The sequence below is a fragment of the Euprymna scolopes genome, chromosome 4 (assembly GCF_053919585.1).
Source record: "Euprymna scolopes isolate OS-2025 chromosome 4, ASM5391958v1, whole genome shotgun sequence".
Lineage (NCBI taxonomy): Eukaryota > Metazoa > Mollusca > Cephalopoda > Sepiida > Sepiolidae > Euprymna > Euprymna scolopes.
In genome coordinates, this window is record NC_136485.1 from 93377321 (window position 1) to 93397538 (window position 20218).

The 20218-nt window shown below is 35.2% G+C and overlaps 1 protein-coding gene across 1 annotated transcript in view; it reads right to left on the reverse strand.

The window, feature by feature from the left end:
• LOC145268860 (sodium- and chloride-dependent glycine transporter 2-like) overlaps positions 1–20218 on the reverse strand; it is a 278471-nt gene that overhangs the window by 12018 nt on the left and 246235 nt on the right. Inside the window, exons 11-13 of the mRNA XM_080124568.1 lie at positions 8279–8407; positions 3888–3987; positions 3054–3160 (exon numbers count right to left, since the gene is read on the reverse strand). Of these exons, the coding sequence (XP_079980694.1) occupies positions 3054–3160; positions 3888–3987; positions 8279–8407 (336 nt within the window). The remainder of the gene's footprint in view (positions 1–3053; positions 3161–3887; positions 3988–8278; positions 8408–20218) is intronic.

The following is a 20218-nucleotide window of genomic DNA, read 5'->3' on the forward strand; positions in this document are numbered from 1 at the left end:
TTTACAGCGTTCACTACTGCAATAATTTCTGTGTTCTGTGTTCTGCATTATGTATTGGTCTATTTCTTTTTATGTCATTCACACTGACTTTCTTTCTCTGTCTTTCCTTTTCACATAGAGTCGGTCAGCATCATCCTTTGGGTATAATGCATTGTGCATGGTCATAAGTTTCCTGGTCTTCCGGTTGAGATGCCTCATTTCTTTTTTGGTCCAGCCAATAAATGATCTGAAATATCTTACTAGTGATATTGCCCATGTTTTTATACCTATAGGTTTCAACTATATAGTTTAGTTTCTAGTAGTTTTCCTGTTCTTCTTAGGTATTCTTTTCCAAATCTCTGTTTCATTTCTATTGATTTGATGGTGTCAAATTCCAGAACTCTCAGATATTTTTAGGTGTCAATTTAGCCTAGTATCTTCATATCCGCTTGGTTAAGTAGTTCCATATTTTCTGTTGCTTCCAGTTTTCTCTTTCTTATAACTAGCAGTGTGCAATTTTCCATGCCAAATTCCATTCGAATATCCTACCTGAAGATTTTGGTTGTGTTTAATAGGGTCTCTTATTCTTTTTTGTTTCTTGGAAAAGTTTGTCGTCCGTATACATTAGGTGGTTCATTCTTTCGTCGGTATTAATAAACTTGTATATGGTTTGGCATTTCCGTTATTAAGGGACATCATGATTATGATGAATATAAATGGTGATAGGAAACCTCCTTGAAAAATACCTCTTTGTATTTTTATCTCAATCATCAACTGGCAGTTCAAATCTTCATGTTCTCATTAAATTTTCAATCAAATTGCTAATCTTCTCGGGTATTTTATACATCTTCAATCTATTATTTCATGTAGTGTCGTGAATTTTTTAAACCAGTATGCATGTATTCCATCGTGACCTGATGATCTTCATATGGACATTTTCCTTAGGGTTGTCTTGAGAGTTTCTTTGATGATTTCATTCTCTGTCCTTCAATTTTCTCTAACTTTTCTTTCATGTCTTTCAGTCATTCAGCATTTCTATTGTGATCTAGTTGCTCTTTACAAATCTTGTTCCAGTAGAGTTTTGTTTCTGTTGGGTCTGGTATTCTGTCTTTATTTTTCCTCCTTTTAAGTTTCGGTAGAATTGGGTTTCATCGCTTTCTAAGGTCCTGTTCTGATTTGTATCTGTATTATCATAGTCTTTCTCAATGTGTGACACTGTTTCAGGAGTCATATTTGATGCTATTTTCTACTTTATTTCTTTATATTTCTTGTTTAGCCTCTCCTTGCAAATCACATTTCCATTTTTCTATCCTTTTCTGTTTGTTTTCATCTTGTTTATTGCTTTGGCTTCTTTTTTTTAAAGTTTGTTGATCTAGGTTTCCAGCCTGAATTCTCATCCAACTTTTGTCAATACATTTTCTTTCCCTAATTTTCTTTCTTCTATTTTAAATTTCATACTTACTGCCTTGGCACCCACAGAAATTAAATTATAAGTCTGTTGGGATGTATGGGAGGAGTTTGTTCATCTTTCCTGTTTCAGCTTTTAATTTCTTGGTTCCTTAAGGAGTTTTGTGTTTTCTTTGTTCATAAGTACCCACGTCCTCAGTACCCACGAATGTGGTACAATATTATAGGCTTTTTTTATAATCCATACAAACTACATTCAAGTTTGTTTTTTCCTTTTACAGTTCTTTAAAATACATTTATCAATCAAAAACATCTTTCCCTCTCGCCTTTTTGCTCAACTGGTAGTGAACCATTTATTTCAAGATGACAAGATGGCCATAGAATTTTGGGTCGAACATCCTTATCAATGTCTTCTATAGCAATTTCAAGCAAGCAAGTGGTTTGTAATTTCCAACATCTGACCCTTTGGCAGGATCTTTCATGACTAAAATAGTCTTTCCTACTACAAGCCATTCTGGTATCTAGAACAATCTAACACAATCATCCAAAGAGACAGCAAGCCTCTTGTGAATCCCTGTGAAAGATCGCAACTGGTACCCATGAATTCCATCAGGCCGAGTCGTTTCCACTTAAATATTCAACTTCCAACTTCAAACCTTGACACTCTGTTTTCAAAACTCCCAACTCTACAAGTCAATATTCAGTTTTTAAAACTTGCAACTCCACAACTCGACACTGATGTCAAAACTTCCAACTCCAAAACTCGACATGCTTTCAAGTTGACTTGCACATGACTATGTACATAGCACACATGTTCTTCCAACTCATCTCCTGTTTGTGTCACGTTCGTTTTTATTCATCTATCTCATTTGCATAGAAACGGTGACTGTCTGCATCGCTCATGTGACAGTCAACCATAAAATCAACTGGGTGCTGCCATTTTAGCTTTTCATTTCTTTTTTGTTTGTTACACGACTGACCCTTTGAAGCACACACAACACATGCTAGCCAAGTAAGCTACGATTTTCTCTACAAGTGTGTAGATTTTATCTATTCAATCAAGCTTGACTCATAATCTTGGCCTTATATCTATTAATAAAGTGGCTAATATAAACGACTGCATGACGTTGCTATTTGCTCTGAAGGTGCATACTGGTCGCTGATTTGAGAAAAAATATTTTGCTCATCTTAGGTCAGCAACATCATACAAGTCTCTTTCTCGTTAAAAGTTGATATCTTTCTCGTTAAAAGTTGATATCTTTCTTGTTAACAGTTGATATCTTTCTCGTTAACAGTTGATATCTTTCTCGTTAACAGTTGATATCTTTCTCGTTAAAAGTTGATATCTTTCTCGTTAACAGTTGATATCTTTCTCGTTAAAAGTTGATATCTTTCTCGTTAAAAGTTGATATCTTTCTCGTTAAAAGTTGAGACAATTTAATTTTTATCTAAAATGAATATATTTTAATATTGAAATACTATCAGCTTCTTCAGTAGTACCTGTAGAATTAGAATTAAAAACGTGAAAAACTATAATAACGTGCTTCATAATAGGTGGTGATTATTTTATTAAAAGAATGCACATATAAAATAGAAACCAAACAAATCTTCATACTAAAAGCAGTAAATGTGCCATTAATTTTTAAAAGAGAGGCAAGAGAACTTACTGTTATAAGAATTGGAGAACAAATAACCCAGCAGAAAGACCAAAACACATTTGGCTGAGGCGAAAAACCAATCATATATTCCACATCCGCAAGAAAACGCCTGAAACCTGTAAATAGAAAGGTTATTAGTTCCTATTTATATTTATATAAAAATTTAGATGAAGTGTTAACCCAAGATATAAATATAAATAAATCAGTAATGAAATACTCATAATTTAAATGACCATTGCTTAACTTTCACAACTGCTTTGTCAAAACAAAAACGTGTCTAGAATTTATATTTTAGCAACCTAATAAAAATTGAAAAACTATTAACCTTTCTTGTGAATCTGTTATGAGTAGGCATCTATATGTAGGCATAAGAAGTTGTGCAAAGCATGCAACAGGTGCTGTTTAAAGTCTAATAACTCTTGTATTTTTATTATCTCCCTTTGTTCGCAAATATCCCATAATCCTTTGCTTGTGCTCAATAAAATTTATTCTCTGTATCTGTCCACATGTGTCGTAAATTTCCTCCCTGGAATTTCTGCTTATTTCTTAATCCCTTCCACTCACAATGCCACTCAACAGGTGCCGGTTGGCATACGACCAATTGTACATTAGTTTGGAAGAATATTTGCAATTGCTTGCAACCATCTCTATCTTGAATGATGTCTATTGCAATGCCAGTCTGCTGTCAACTTGAAATATTCGTTGTCTTTGCAAAACCCCGACATTCGCCTAGATTGCTATGTTGAGACAGTGTTACCTTTTCAATCACTCTTCTCAGGTCTAAGATTTTTTAACATTTATCTTTTATTTCATACATCATGTTTTGCATCATAATAGACTTACCATAAACCCACATAACAGCAATAGACTCGCAAGATGCAACACAAAGCACTGCAAAATCGGCGCCATAATAGTCCATCAGAGTTACCACATAATCTCCACCCTTAAAATATAAAGACGCTTACATTTAAAATCCGTGAAGAAATTAAGTTTATATATATATATATATATATATATATATATATATATATATATATATATATAATTCAGGCAATAGGAATGAAAAGTTTACCAGAAAAAAAAAAACAAGTGTAAAATTAAATCTACCATAAGTGTTAATATTTATATAGTAACCCCCCCCTAAAAGCTCAATACAAACATAATAGGGAGTAGAGCTTATCATATGGAAAAGAAATCAAGACTGTAAATTAAAATTTAGAAGGAAATTTATTGTTTGACAGAATACTCAAAAAAAAAAAATGATTAAGAGATCTTAAATCCATCAAATTTTCAAGAATGCTTTTCTTCTCTTCAGAGGATAGGAAGATATTACTACTGTAGCCAAGCTAAGAATTTGCTGGTTAACACATTAGATGAAACAGCACTTTATTATACTTAGTCATAAAATGCAAAAAAAAATTGTAATCTATATAATTATAAAACTCAAATGACCTTGTAACTGTGTACGTTTTCAGCATCCCAATTGTTTTTGTTTTTTTTTCGCGTTTAAATTATCCAAATAAACAATTGTTAATACTTTCTGCATTTTTTTTTACATCATTCATTTCCGCATTACATTTAAGTTATTTTAATGCAATTTTCTTACAAATAAATCTACTTTAACCCGTTGACAACCATAAGAGCATTTTAAAATGGCGATTTACCCACTGCCTTCATTTTTTAAAAAATTTATTCTCCATTTTTTAACACACCTTTCTTAAAAAAACATTTGTACATTTTATTCTACACTACCAACATAAATAAGCCCGAAAATATGTTTTTTTAAATTTGCATTACAAATAAATAATCAACGCACAATAAAACATATTGTTTTACTGTGTACATTTTCAGCGTCCCAATTGTTTTTTTGTTTTTTTTGCTTTTAAATTAAAAGATATATATATATTGAATTTAATTTTAAGTATTATGGTATCTGTTCAGTGCACATTTACCTATAAGTATGGCAAACCAGTTATAATTCAATGGCTGTAAGTTTTTTTTTTTTTTTTTCAAAAATAAACAATTATAAACAGAACAACTCATAGAAATCTATCTATATTCTTTTTTCATTTCAATATACTTTCATAGAAATGTTTCTGTTATGACACAAAAAACTATTTTCTTTACATCACAAGTGTCATGCTCATACATTAATTCCATAGCTAATATAGAATACTGACCCAACGGGTCACGGGTAGTCTAGTATGTTTATATTGGTTAAAACATGTGAAAATGGAAAACAAATCAAATGAATTAAGACTTTAAGTGAAAAAAGTTTTTTTTTAAACAGAAGGAATTTCAATGTTGGCAAAAATATGAAGGTAAGTCCAAAATAAAACTAGCCTGATTTAGCTGGAGAAGAAATCCAATGCAGCTTGAAAGAATATAGAAATCCGCTTGAATAAAGTGTTTGAAGTCGAGCAGCCACTCTGTCGTTCCGGACAAATACGTAAGCCCATACGTTTATGCCCTAAGAATGTGGGTAGTAGCGTACTGGGCTCTAGGTGTAACGTTCAAGGGTTTGGGCATGTATTCTCTCAAACTAAACATGTAACTCGTTGGGCCTAACATGTGTTGAGTGGTGGTCAGTGCAACCATCTGTCTAGGCAATGTCAATGAAGTTCCATAAACTATTTGCGATGTTGATATTGACAGTGGATCTGATAGTGAGGAGCATGAAAGGAAAATTGTAAAATTCCACGGATATCCTCCAATCACATATTAAGAAGAGTTTTGCTTCTTTTTCATCCATAGGGCATCCACATTTGTTGTTATTGTAATAAAAAAGCCCAAGTCTGAGGATGTTTGAAAGAAGCTTTATTTTACTGAGAACTACACAGGGACGAGACATTACGAGCACTGCTGTTGATTTAACAAAAGCAAGAAAGATCAAGGGAGGTTACTCACTCCCGGAGAAGCGGAAATGAAGGAATTCTTTTTTTTTGTTTTTTCAGCCGAGTGATACTGGAACTTTTGCTTTCTGTCACAAGTCGAAGGTATTTCATACTGCCATTAGCATTTCATTGTTATGTCACGCTACAGTATTAAATAGCATTTTCATCATGCTTTTGTTTGAAATAGCATTTTCGGTTTATCGCGTTTCAGTTTTAAAAATCCAGAGAAAACGCAAGAAATGTACCTGGTTTTATGCAATAAGATGTGAAGGTTGTTATAAGCCCATATGTCTGGGCGGGATTAGAGGTGGATAAAAGAACCCAGCTGGGTGGAAAATGGTGCGGTTCTTTATTACATCTTGCATATATGGAAACCTTACAACCAGTTGTGACTTTGCAGAAAAGGCATGCTGATTTCCTATATATTTGTAACACACACATTTCCGATATATTTAGTGCATGCTCATTTCATCATATATATTTATGCTTCCCTAATTTCTTATATATTTGCGACACTTTTATACAGTATAATCAGGTTGACACACTGGTTCCAAAAGTTAAGCAACGTTGGGCCTTGTCAGTACAAAAATAAGTGATAATTTCAGAATTCTAGGTGCTGCATCTACTCTCTGCTTATCACAGCATTGTTTCCAGTTGTCCAGCACTTTTCAATACCACTGATTTCAAGCAGAGCCGATTCAGGAGATGTATGGTTGGGGATTGTACAACCCCTGCTTCACAATTACTTACGCAGCTACTTTTGCAGGAGGTATCCATTGTTTCTTGAGACTGAACAAAGGCATCACCGTTGCACCCTCATTTCCTATCTATTTATTGCACTCTAATTTCCTTTACATTTATATATATATATATATATATATATACATATATATATATACATATATATATACATATATATATATACATACATATATATATATACATACATATATACATATACATATATATACATATATATATATGTTTATATACATATATATATATACATATGTATATATACATATATATACATATATATATACATATATATATATACATATATATATATACATATATATATATATACATACATATATATATACATATATATATACATATATATATATATATGTCACACACTATTTCCTATCTATTTGTTGCACTCTAATTTCCCATATATTTGTTGCATGCTAATTTTCAATGTATTTTACTATATATTTGCAGCACCCTCAATTCCTATATATTGCTTACACGCTTATTTTTCATATATATAAGTTGCACTCTCATTTCCTTTATATTTGTTGCACTCTAATTTTCTTTTCCCAAAACATTCTTCGAGACCTAAAGTTTTTGAAGAAAACGTTGTCCCTTGGCGCATATAATTTAGTCATCTGTTTTTCTTTACTTGAAAGTATCTTCGCCAGAATGGACAACAACCTATTAAATACAGTGTATTTTATTTTGCCAACATTAACTCTGCTGCTGATAACCCTGATGTCATATTCTTTTTGGTGTATACTGCTAAAAATTTCTGAATATTTCTTTTCACGCCTTGATTTTCTTCTTTTATTAATATTCTTATTCTTTTTTATTTGTCTCTGTTTCGTCAGACAATGCGAAATTTTAGGGCCCACAATTAAAGCATATTTTATCCTTAAAGAAACAATCTATTTATATGCTTACCACCACATGCATTGGTGCATTGCATATAACATTTCTTTATTTGAATTTCACTTTTGTCTTACAGTCTGTTATCCGATTATCTTTTTTAATATTTATTAGCCGCTGGCATTCTGCTACCGTTATCTTTTGTAACGTTTGAGTTATGTTCCATTTTACTTAGAATTATTGTCCTTATTTCCTCATCCTTTGGTGTCGTTAAACTTTTAACAAAAATATTTGAACATGTCACTAGATAATTCTGTCAGATTAAATGCGTCACACTGTGCATTCAATATATCAACGTGACAAAAATAAATTCTTGGCTGTGACTAAATTTGTTTTATTGTTTATTTCAATAATACCACAATATACAATATTTTGCGCTAATGGGCCTAGAATAGGCAGTATGCTCGAACGACAAGTTTCTTGAGTAGCAAATCAGCAAGTAGGCGTGCATTTGTCATGCCTAATAAGTCATATATAAAATACTAAAACCATCATGATTGCTTGTTTTCAGTAAATATTGACTTTTTCGTCTGATTTCAAATTAAGTGATAAAACTTAATTCTGATGTTATTTAAAATAATTGTATTTTTTCTTTTCATTAAAAGACATTTTTTAATGTTTTTGGTTCAATGTGAATAAAGAAAATATTTGGAAATGGATTTCTTTACTTACAGGACAGATGCACGGCAAGGCCAAGAAGAAGCAAATGACACCAAACATAACACAAAGGATACCTTTGTACTTTCGTAACTTGGGATATTCATCTTGTAAACAAGTAAGTGCAGTTTCCAATAGAGCAAACTGAAAATGAAGCAAACACAAAAAAACAATGTCATGTTCAATAAGAAAGTTGCCGTATATACACATCGGTTGTATCCTGACAATAAATAAGAATAATTAAGAAAGCTTTTCATTAATATTTTAAATCAAATAAAGTAATGTAAGTCCTGAAATAAAAATGGATCAGTGTTAATCAAGATTAAGATGTGTTCAAAGCAACAGCAATAAATGATATTTTACCTAAGCTTAAATCAGCAGTTACATTTCACCTATCACAACGCAAGAATTTTTTTACTCCTGTAATGTCGTGAGTAATATAAAACTCGAAACATAGCTTTTCTGTTTTCTTGTCTTTTCTGTTTTCTTGTAGAAACAATACACGTGCAACAAATAATATATGGATCTTCGACAGATGCAACGGGCGGCACATACATAGCGATTGCTCTAGGGCCGTGCAATGGCGGGATGGGCGTAAATTCCCTAGGGCCGCAAGGCTCCTGAAAGCCGATAGGCTCCTTTGTTTCGCTAAGAAAAAAATTAAAAAAAATAATTATTAGGATTAACTGAATAAATATTATCATGAGTAAATACATATCCATCAATCCGTCTTTATCTCTCTCTCTCTCTCTCTCTCTCTTATATATATATATATATATATATATATATATATATATATATATATATATATATATATATAAGAGAGAGAGAGAGAATGAAAGACGGATAGATAGATAGATAAAAGCCTTTCGAGGGAAGGGGTGCAAAGAGGCCGCAAATCACCTATATATATAAAAGCGAAAATGTGTGTATGTATGTTTGTTTGTATGTATGTATGTGTTTGTGTGTCCGCTAAAAACTTTCGACAGACACAACAAAAATTCACAAACTTGGTATCATATTGAAGCTCCATCCTTCGCTCGAAAAATATCGAAAAATTGGCCAAAAACGTTCATTTTTTTTACCCCAAAATCGACAATTTTCGACAGGGGGGTGGGTGTCAACAAAAACGGTCCTCTCGTGAGGACGACCAGTTCTACGTATGCGTCAGATGACGTCATGATCTGATTTACTTTAAATAGTTGAAAAACTGACTAAATTTCATGTACGTCGCGTTAGCTCAGTTGGTTAGCGCGTTGGTTCATTATCTAAAAGTTTTGGGTTCGAATCGTGGTGTGAGATGTCTTTTGTTTTTTTTTCGATTTTTTTAAATTTAAATATTGAACCAGTGTTATTTAAGCCATTTTTCACGTAACGTTCGTTTTTTTTTTTTTTACTTCGCTTATCCACCCCCGACCACACACCCGAAAACACCCGGGTACCCATCGATTTTTTAAATTTTAATATCGAAACAGGCTTATTTAAGCCATTTTTCTTTTTTGTTTTTTCGATTTTTACATTTAACATCGTTCTTTTGCCTTAAGTTAGTTTTTTTGTGTTTTTTTCGATGTTTTGATTACCCCCCCCGCTTTAGTTTTAATGTTGTTTTCTTTTTTTACTTCGCTTATAACAAACAAACCTGGTCCTCATTTGCTAAATAGCTATTGCTGTCGTCGTCGCCGTCGTCGTCGTAATGCTCGACGACTTCCGTGCGCGCACCTGTCAATTTGGTTCTTACTTAAATAAATTCAAACATCTTTCAGTAACTCATTCTGGTTGGCCGATTTCATTTTCAAACTTCACCTCAGGGCTTCGGGTTCGATCTACCCCACCTCCCGGTTTCTTTTTTATTTAACAACACACACACCTACAAACACCCGGGCAACGCCGACACATCCCCCCCCGGCTAGTACTTTCATAAATCAAGTCCATTTTCTGTAGGCTGTTTTTGAACCCAGTCAACGACGGGTACTTTCTCTATATATATAAAAGGCAAAATGTGTGTGTGTGTGAGTATGTGTGTTTGTATGTCTACCAAAAACTTTCGACACGGGCCACGGATTTTCACGAGTTCAGTATCATTTTGAAGCTCCATCTTTTGGACGACAAATATTGAAAAATTGGGCAAAAACATTCATTCCTTCATCCTTAACGGCTTTCTTTTTTATAAGGAGGGGTGAAAAAAAATGGTATCTTCATGACAAGATTGCTTTACGCATGCGTCATTATGCGCAAAAGACGTTGTACATTGAATTTGTTTAAAATCTTATAAAAACCGACCTACTTTCATCTACGCGTCTGTAGCGGGATGGGTTAAGTGACAGCGTCGTTATCTAAAGATTTCAGGTTCGATTCCAGTTATCAGATATACTTTTTTTTCTCGATTTTTAAACATTTAATATTGAAACGAGGTTATTTATACCATTTTTTTTTTTTTTTGCTTTTGTTTTTTTTCCTTTTTTTGGGGTTTTTGTTTATCTGATTGTTTTAAAGAAGTTTTACGTCCGTTCGCTGTTTTATTTGTTTTGTTTTCCCGATTTTTAAAAAAAAAGTTTAAACAGGCTTATTCTTTGCCCCCCCCCCCTCTTTACATACACACCTCCAAACACCTGGCTAACGCCGTCCTTTTACGTTCTTTGGCTGTTTTTTTTTATTTGTGTTTTTCCGATTTTTTAAGAAGTTCTTTAGCCCCCCCCCCTACACACACACCTCCAAACACCCGGGAAACGCCATCCTATTTTTTTTTGGGGGGGGGGAGGGGGTTTGTTTTTCTGATTTTTTTTAAAGAGGTTTTACGTTCGTTGGCTGTTTTTTTTTTTGTTTGGGTTTTTCCGATTTTTTAAGAAGTTCTCCCCTCCTTACACACACGCCCCTAAACACCCGGGCAACGCAGGGTACCCCCCCCCGCTATTTTATAATAAAAAAAAGAACTTGAGAGCGAAATGGATTATAGTTATCTGTTTCAATATATAAGAACATACCTATCTACCTTCCTACGTGTTTCACGTTTTTGATTAAATGATTGAAATATAACGTGTTTGTTTTTCACTCATACAAATCATTCATCCAGAAGTTTACAATAAAAACAAAACGTTGATGAACACATAACTTGGTTTGTTCCCTTTTTATCTCTCTGCATACATATAAAAACAAAATGTAATCACTCATCTGATGCACCTCCTCATCGTACAGCGTATAGATACGCTATGGCTGACTGGGATGACTTCCGAACTTTCATATCAGTTATACCTCTCCACTCCATGTTCAAAAAGAATGCGTCCTCTATAGCAGCGGTTCTCAACCGGGGGCGAATCGCCCCCTAGTGGGCGAAAATCAAATTTTGGGGGGCGATTTTCAATCAATTTTATCTGTGAAAAATTTTGACATTTCTGCGAGTAAATTTAAAAATTTTTTTGAAATTATAAACGCGTAGCTAAACTATTAGTGCGAAACTTTGGTCACGTGACCTATGAATTGCTCTCTTATAAATGAATTGTCAGTTTTGAATATTCAATTTATTATAAGACTCCTTTTGCATACCGATGTCCGGTGGCTATCCAAAGGCAACTGTTTGCAAAGATTTGTAAACTTATTTAATGCAATAGTTGTATTCCTACAAACAGAAGGACAGTCAGACTTAGCTATCGAAATTCAAGCTCAAAATAAAAATATACACTATCTTAGTTGGATCTTCCGTAAGTTAAATGAAGTCTCTCTTCTGCTGCAAGGAAAAATGATAACCCTGATAGACTGTAAATGGGTGATGAGAGCTTTTGTTGAAAAACTTAATATGTTTCAAATTAATTTAAAATGAAGGCAATTTGATAATATACCCGAACTAGCGGAAATCGACTTATGTGAAAATGACATTGCTATTTATTGTAACCATCTGTCAGCCATGAAAAATGATCTAGAAATCAGATTTTCCGATTTATTTGACTTCACTATTGAGCCATGGATGATTGACCCATTCGATTGTGATCCTCTCAGTGCACACGAAAATATCCAGGAGGAAATCATCGAGATAAAATGCAATGATGAATTGCAAATCAAGTTCAAAAGAGAAACTTTGTGTGCATTTTGGCAATCAAACACTGTAAAATCACTGTATCCAAATTTGTGGTCACAAATGTCGAAAATCCTTTTGTGTTTCCCAACATCATATCTTGTCGAAACTGGATTCAGCGCTGTGAATCACATTTTACAGAAGGAACGAAACAGATTTGACATTATTTCTCGTAGAGATATTCGTATCTGCTTGAGTAATATTAAACCTGACATTGAATTTTTAGCGAAACATCACCAATCTCAGGGCTCACACTAGTTAGACTCTCTACATTTCTTGTAAATTTGCAATAAAATTATTTTTAATTAATTTGTTTACCATTTGCATGTACAAAATGTTTCTAGTGTTGGTTAGTCATAATTACAATATTTGTTATTATTTATTCTTGGAGGCGATTATGAATTAACTTAAGTCAAAAATAGCTTTTGGGGGCGATAGCCGGGAAAAGGTTGAGATGTATGTACATTCACCTAACAATTTAATGGAACAAAACATACCGTAAAAATTGAGTATAACTTAAAAATCCTATCTACAAAATAGCACGGCCCGTATTCTGCATAAGTACCAAAACCACACACACACACACACACACACACACACACACACACACACATTCATTCCATTACGTGAATTTACAAAAACAAAAACACAAAAAACAGTTAGCGTTAATCAAGTTTTCATTATTATAATTGTTGTTAAATACTTTATTTGCATTAAATTAGTTTTCATTTAAAAATAAAGTTTAATTATATAATATTTATTTGTTTATTAAAAGCTCAAAAAATTATATTGAGAAATAGAATATTGTTTTATGACCAAAAATTATAAGGGGGTCCACCAAGAAAAAAAAGAAGGGAAAAGGGGTCCATGGGTCAAAAAAGGTTGAGAACCGCTTCTCTATAGTATCACTATTAACTGAATGGTTAACTGCGGGTATAGACCGTTTCATACCCTCCAAAAAATTCCATCTAAAGCCCAACAGCCAGCCGTGGTTCATTCCAAATTGCACCGCCGCTATTGTGCACAGAAATCACAATTTCCATTCCTTCCAACGTAATAGATGTTGTGAAACTAAAGCCAGCTTTAGGACTGCCAGCAAGCATTGTAAAAAAGTAATAAAAAAATGCAAGAGATTCGTATGTGCAATACGTCAAGTTTAAAGTAGCGGTTCAACGGCTTAGCTCCCACCAGTTTTGGCGAATAACAAACAGGGTCCTGAACAGAATCATGTGTCCTCTATCTCTACCATCATCAATGGACTTGAGGTAATCTCGTCAGCATCTGAAAAAGTAAAGTTCTTTGCCAAGAACGTTGCAGCTAATTATATGCTTTGCGATCAGGACCGCCTATACCCTGCATTCCCTCCCGTGACTAAAAACACACAAAGCAACATACAAATTGTGATGTTGCCAAGCTTATTAAAAACCTTGATTACAGTAAAGCCTTGACGGCATCCCAGTCATAGTGCTCAAAAAGCTTCAATCAGAACTATCTCTCATACTTACAAAGATGTTTAAACAGTGCCTTAAAGAGGAATGCTTCCCAATACCTAGGAAAACTTCATCAGTCTGCCCTGTATTGAAAAATTCTGGTGATCGATCAGTACAGACCAATTAGTCGCCTGTACATCATGAGTAAGTTGCTGGAAGCTGTGATAAACAGAGAAGTGGTCAACCACCTCAACAAAAATAACCTGCTCAGTGACATGCAGTATCGCTTCCGTTCTGCGAGATCAACAACTGATGTATTAACTGTTATATCACACAGGATTAGTGAATCACTCGACTGAGGCTTTGTCTCTTGAGCAATAGCTCTTCACATATCAAAAGCTTTTGATAGAGTGATTGATCATCAATTGTAGTAATGAGTGTTGATGAACATTGCATGTTCGCTATCACGTCGGTGTCATAAAAATGTAGAAAACAAAGGACTCATTCTAACATTTAATAACAGCTTTTATTGATTATCTGCTTATCCTTCAGCTACTATTCATGTCCGTGGGGACTTCAATGTTCACAATGTGGAATGGTTAACTCACTCAAACAAGACCGATGATGAGAGGAGGTTCTGTCATGATTTCTCCATTGCTTATGACCTCACTCAGATTGTTCACGAACCCACCCATGTTCCCGATATTGACGGTCAGTATGCAAGTCTCCTAGACCTCTTTCTCACAACCTGCCCTGAACTGTGTTCAGCTTCTGTTCTGTCTCCACTTTGATCTCCCGATCACTCAGTTGTATCAGTTAAGATAAAAATGAAATGTAATAAGTCCCCAGATGTACCTCTCCATCGTACAGTATATCGATACTCTATGGCTGACTGGGATAGCTTCCGCACATTTATATCAGATCTACCTCTGCGTTCCATGTTTAAAAAGGATGTGTCCTCTATAATATCAGACCTGACAGAATGGTTGATTGTAGGTATAGACGGTTTCATACCCTCGAAAAAATTCCAGCAAAAACCTAACAGCCAGCCGTGGTTCTCTCCGGAATGTGCTGCTGCCATTGCGCATAGAAATCACTTTTTCCATTGCTTCTAACATAATAGATGTACTGAGACTAAAGCCACTTTCAGAACTGCCAGCAACCATTGTAAGAAAGTAATAAAGAACACAAGAGAGTTGTATGCTCAGTCCGTCAAGTCCAAAGTAGCTGAGCAGCGGCTTGGTTCCCATCAGTTTTGGCAAATAGCAAACAGAATCCTGAACAGAAGCGTGTGCTCTTTCCCAACTCTCATAAATGGACCTGAGGTAATCTCGTCAGCATCAGACAAAGTCAAACCCTTTGCCAAGAACTTTGCAGCTAATTCAAACCTTTGCGACCAAGGCTGCCAACCTCCAATATTTCCTCCAGTATCAGAAAACATGCTATGTGATATACAAATATCTGTACGTGATGTTGCCAAGCTAATCAAAAACCTTGATTCCAGTAAAGTAACCAGCCCTGATGGTATTCCAATTATAGTACTCAAAAAACTTCAACCAGAACTTGTGCCCATCCTTACAAAACTGTTTAAACGTTGTCTTAAGGAGAATTGCTTCCCATCACCGTGGAAAATCTCATCAGTATGCCCCATATTTAAGAATTCAGGTGATCGGTCATCTCCCTCACAGTACAGGCCAATAAGTCTCCTGTGCGTCATGAGTAAGTTGCTAGAATCTGTGTTAAATAGAGAAGTAATCAACCGTCTCAGCAAAAATAACCTTCTTAGTGACACCCAATATGGTTTCCGTTCTGCTAGATATACAGCAGATGTGCTTACAGTTATATCTCATAGGATTAGCAAATCTCTCGATGGAGGCAACCTTTCTAGGGCAATTGCTCTTGACATATCTAAGGCCTTTGATAGGGTATGGCATAAAGGTTTACTTCACAAGATTTCCAGCTACGGTATAGCTGGAAATGCCTTCTCAATTATTAAATCATTTCTCTCTGATAGGTTCATAAGAGTAGTGGTTGATGGGCAGAAATCAGAAGCTCTTAGTATTAATGCTGGGTCCATTCTGGGCCCAACTCTTTTCCTGATCTATATTAATGATCTTCCAAATCACATCCTTACATCATTCGTAGACATCTATGCTGATGACACTACTATCTATGGTAGCACATCTAAGACCGTAAACAACCAAGTTCTCTCTGATTCTCTCTTCTCTGATCTTGAACAAGTTGTACAATAGGGAAAGAGGTGGCTTGTTACTTTTAATGCATCTAAAACCAAGCTTTTATCTTTACATCATCAACGCTCTGATCCTCATCTGGCATCAATTAAAATGAATGGCTCTCGTCTTGGGGAGGCCTCAAGTTTTGACAAGCTTCTGGGCTTAACCTTTACTCCTGATCTTAAATGGAACACATACATTAAATCCTTTGCCAAGGCCGCTGGAAAAATAGTGGGATCCTTCTATCGATCCAGTAGATATCTCACTGCTGATGCAATTCTCTATCTATATAAGAGCCAGGTACGTCCAAGGATGGAGTACTGTTGCCACATCTAGGCAGGAGCTGCTAGAAAGGACTTATCCTGCTTTGATAGAGTTCAAAATAGATTTCGTAACCGTTTGGGGGATGTCCTTTTCTCTTCCCTGCAATCTCTTTCTCACAGAAGAGATGTTGCGAGTTTGTCTCTGCTTTATCGTTATTTTCATGGCAGGTGCTCGGCTGAGCTCCATTCACCAAACTTTCACAAGAAACACTCGTCTAGCAGAAAACACTATCACTAGTTTCCCCCACTCTTTATCTGTGCCTAAACTTAAACATAGATTCCATGAGCAAAGCTTCTTTCTTAGAACTGCATGCCTATGGAATTGTCTTCCCTTTTCCTGCTTTCCAGCTGACTACAATATGGTTGTCTTCAAGTCTAACATAAACAAGTCTTTGATGAGCCGTTCCATATAAGTTAACAAATTTACCGAATCTCCATTACTAACGGTTACTATATTGTCCAATTTCTACTGTACATTCTTTAATCCTCGAGTGGCCTCTTGGCCTTGATAAGTGGTGCTGCCTATGTAAAAAAAAAATTATCTTCATTAGTAGGTTTATATGAAAATGGTTAATATTGGGAAGAATACAGACATTGATGAATTATTGGACAAACCTGTTGAAAGAGAAAAGAGTTCATGTGTGTAGGTTGAAGTTATGGTTAGTAGCCATGATGGATTATTTGTCTCCTAGAAGTTAGTAATGGAAGCATGCATCACGGAAGATTAGAGACAGCATTGTAAGAAGGTAAGAGTTCATTTATGTACCATATTGAAGTTAGGTTGCAGTGGTAACCATGCTTAATTCTTTGTCTTCTCTTTTCAGTCCAACCCCGGGCTGGCATCCCACATGGAGTTGTTGTCAGTCCAAGATCCAGGACGAGAGAGAGAGAGAGAGAGAGAGAGAGAGAGAGAGAGAGAGAGAGAGAGAGAGAGAGAGAGAGAGAGAGTGTGTGTGTGTGTGTGGGTGTGTGTGTGTGTGCACGTGTGTGTTGCCGTGGTTTAACCTTTATGCACTTTGTCACATGTTCAACTTGGCAGAGAGATGACTTTTAATTGGACAACCCATAAAGCTGATTGCTACAACCAATCAGCAATTATGTTACAAAACAAAACATTCAAATCTTTACTGCAAATATATGCTGCTGCTACACCAGTCTTTATTATATGGGAGGCATCTAACAATTTATTAAACAATAACTACTGGATATAATTTATTTTTACTTGAACATCATATGTAAAATATAGCAGGATCTGTATTCTGCATATGTATATATATCTACACCAATGCAGCAAATCAGTATTAAATAGAACGAATCATAGGGTGCCCTTCGCTTTACACAAGATTAACACTACATCGGCCATGACTGTCATTTATCAACATTTACCAACAATGACAGGGAGTTATTAAGACAGTCAGTATCCACAAGTAACCACCTCAATGCAGCAGCAACTACGAGTGTCCCCAAGTGCCGACCAGTGCCATTAAGTGGCAGTAACCACCTTAAAAGAGCACTATCTCCCAGTTACTGGATGACAGAGTCTGCTACTGGATTACAGTGTGCTCCACTAGATGACAGTATCTGAGATTTGATGACAGGCGATTTCATTTCATAGTAGTCTAGTGTACGCTGACAATGGTCGTGGCCGATTTTTACAGCGGCAGTCTGTGCCTACCAAATGTCTCAAAATGCCCCAAAAGACTACTACACGCTAGTGACTGCCCATGCTCACCACTGGCATCCAGTGACAGCTAATTCTATTTTGTAATGATCAAATTTAGATCAATATCATGATCGTGAATGACCACGATGAAACTACAGTGACAGTTGTAAAGGTAAGTAACCGCCCTAAAACAACACTAATCGTCAGTAATCACTAGGGCTATGACAACAGCATATTCTTTTTCTTTTTTTGATTCTCAAGTATATATCCATTGACATCTTATATATTTTTATGTAGAGTGATGTGATCCTCAGTTGATTAATTGTGTCTGTGTCGGATATATACTCGAGAGTAAAAACAATGAAAAGAATATGCTGTTGTCATAGCCCTAGTAATCATGAGTCCCAATAATAACAGCCAGTTGATTCCACTAGTTGCCACTGACAGACAATGCACGATAGTGGAAGCCAGATGATTTCATTTTGGGCACTACCACCAATGCCTGCAGTTTTCCAGAGCCGACAGTGACTATCACTACAACCGCTGCCATGTTAATATTTTTAGCTGTTTATCCATAGTCAGTAATTGATCTGAATCACACGCAATAATGCACAAGATAATAATAGGTTAATTTGTTTTCAAGAAGGTAGATATCTTTTACCAAATCTGTTCTAGCTTTGGGTCATATTTCCACCATACAATGCCACTACATGGGTCCTGCTAGTATTGAAATAATTTATGGTAAAGTTGGTAAATTAAAGTCAATGATTATCGTAGACTACTATTCCAGATATTCATTTGTAAGATTAAATAATTTCTGATAATTTTAGATCTGACTAAACAAATTTTATGAATAAGGGGTCCCGTGTTTCAACTCTGCTTTGTTTATACAGTTAGATAAAGAGTAGGGTTCACAGTATTGACAAATGGACTGATTGTTGCATACAAGCAATAAAATCTATCAGAAAAGTGGGCATGACTAAAACATCGTGTTGTTATGCCTTTGAACAACTCTGATAGACTATAAAATTTCATACCATGAGCAAACTATTGTTCAACAAAATGTTGGTTAGGAACATTCCAGTAAAATATGCCAACTTCACTGCACAAGCTAAACAAAAAGCATGCATGGAGTTCAGACCATAAATGGTGCAGAACCTATAAAAAGATGCATTCAGAAGAATTAACAACATCTGAGGGAAGATCCATGTTGGACTACAATGAGCTCCAAGGTCTACTCGCCTGAGGCCTCAAAAGGTTCAACTAAGCCCCACACAAAAGATTGAACACATATATTGTAAAACTTCCAACCATCTCCAAACCTCAAAATCACATGATACCAATCAAAACTGTAGCATCTTAGGTAATCAAATATTCAGATCTGGCCAATTAAGCTTTAATTACTCAAGAGATTTAGTGAATGAAATATTCATTTTCCTTTAATTATTAAAAAAAAAAAAAAAAAAAGCAAATGTAACCTCTCCTAGTAGAACTAGGAATAAAAGTGTTTGCCCTCCTTTAATTGAATAACGTATGTCAGTTTTGGCACATAGAAATTCTACAATATGTGTGTTCGTTTTATCTTTTAAATGTATCAAGATGCCATAATAGGAGTGTTATTAGCAGCAGCCGTAGTGAATGTTGTTTTTACATATATCAGTTCTCGAATGATTGATGAGTGGAAGAGAAATCCTTTATGACTGAGACAATTTTTATTTTTGTTCCTATCCAGAGTGCACCTTTTGGGGGAGCTAACTTTTTCCCATGTTAAAAACCGACCTTGTATCTAACTCTGCCCTCGTGGGGGGGGGAGTAAATAGGAACACAAAAAATATTCATTACCAAAATTTTGGCCGTAATATCTGAAATATGCCAAAGATACCCCTGAGGTATATTTGGAAATCTGGTAAATGATGATAAACTTCTTGATGTTGCCAGTGGTCTCACTTCAAGTGGCTGTTGACGTGGCTGGTTTGGACAATGATGTCCACTGTGACAGACATGTTGATGCAATGATTGAGAAGTTCTTCTCTGATTAGACCTACATTGTTTTTGAAAAATGTGATGCTCTGTGAAGTGGTGGCATCAGATTTCACACCATCACTGTCATGAATTCGAAGACCAATCAATACACCTCCTCCCCACAAACTGGTAATCCCAAAAATATCAGTAAATCAGTGACACACAACCGTAGGCTTCCTTACAAACTGATTACTCTGGCTTCAGTAAATTAGCGGTT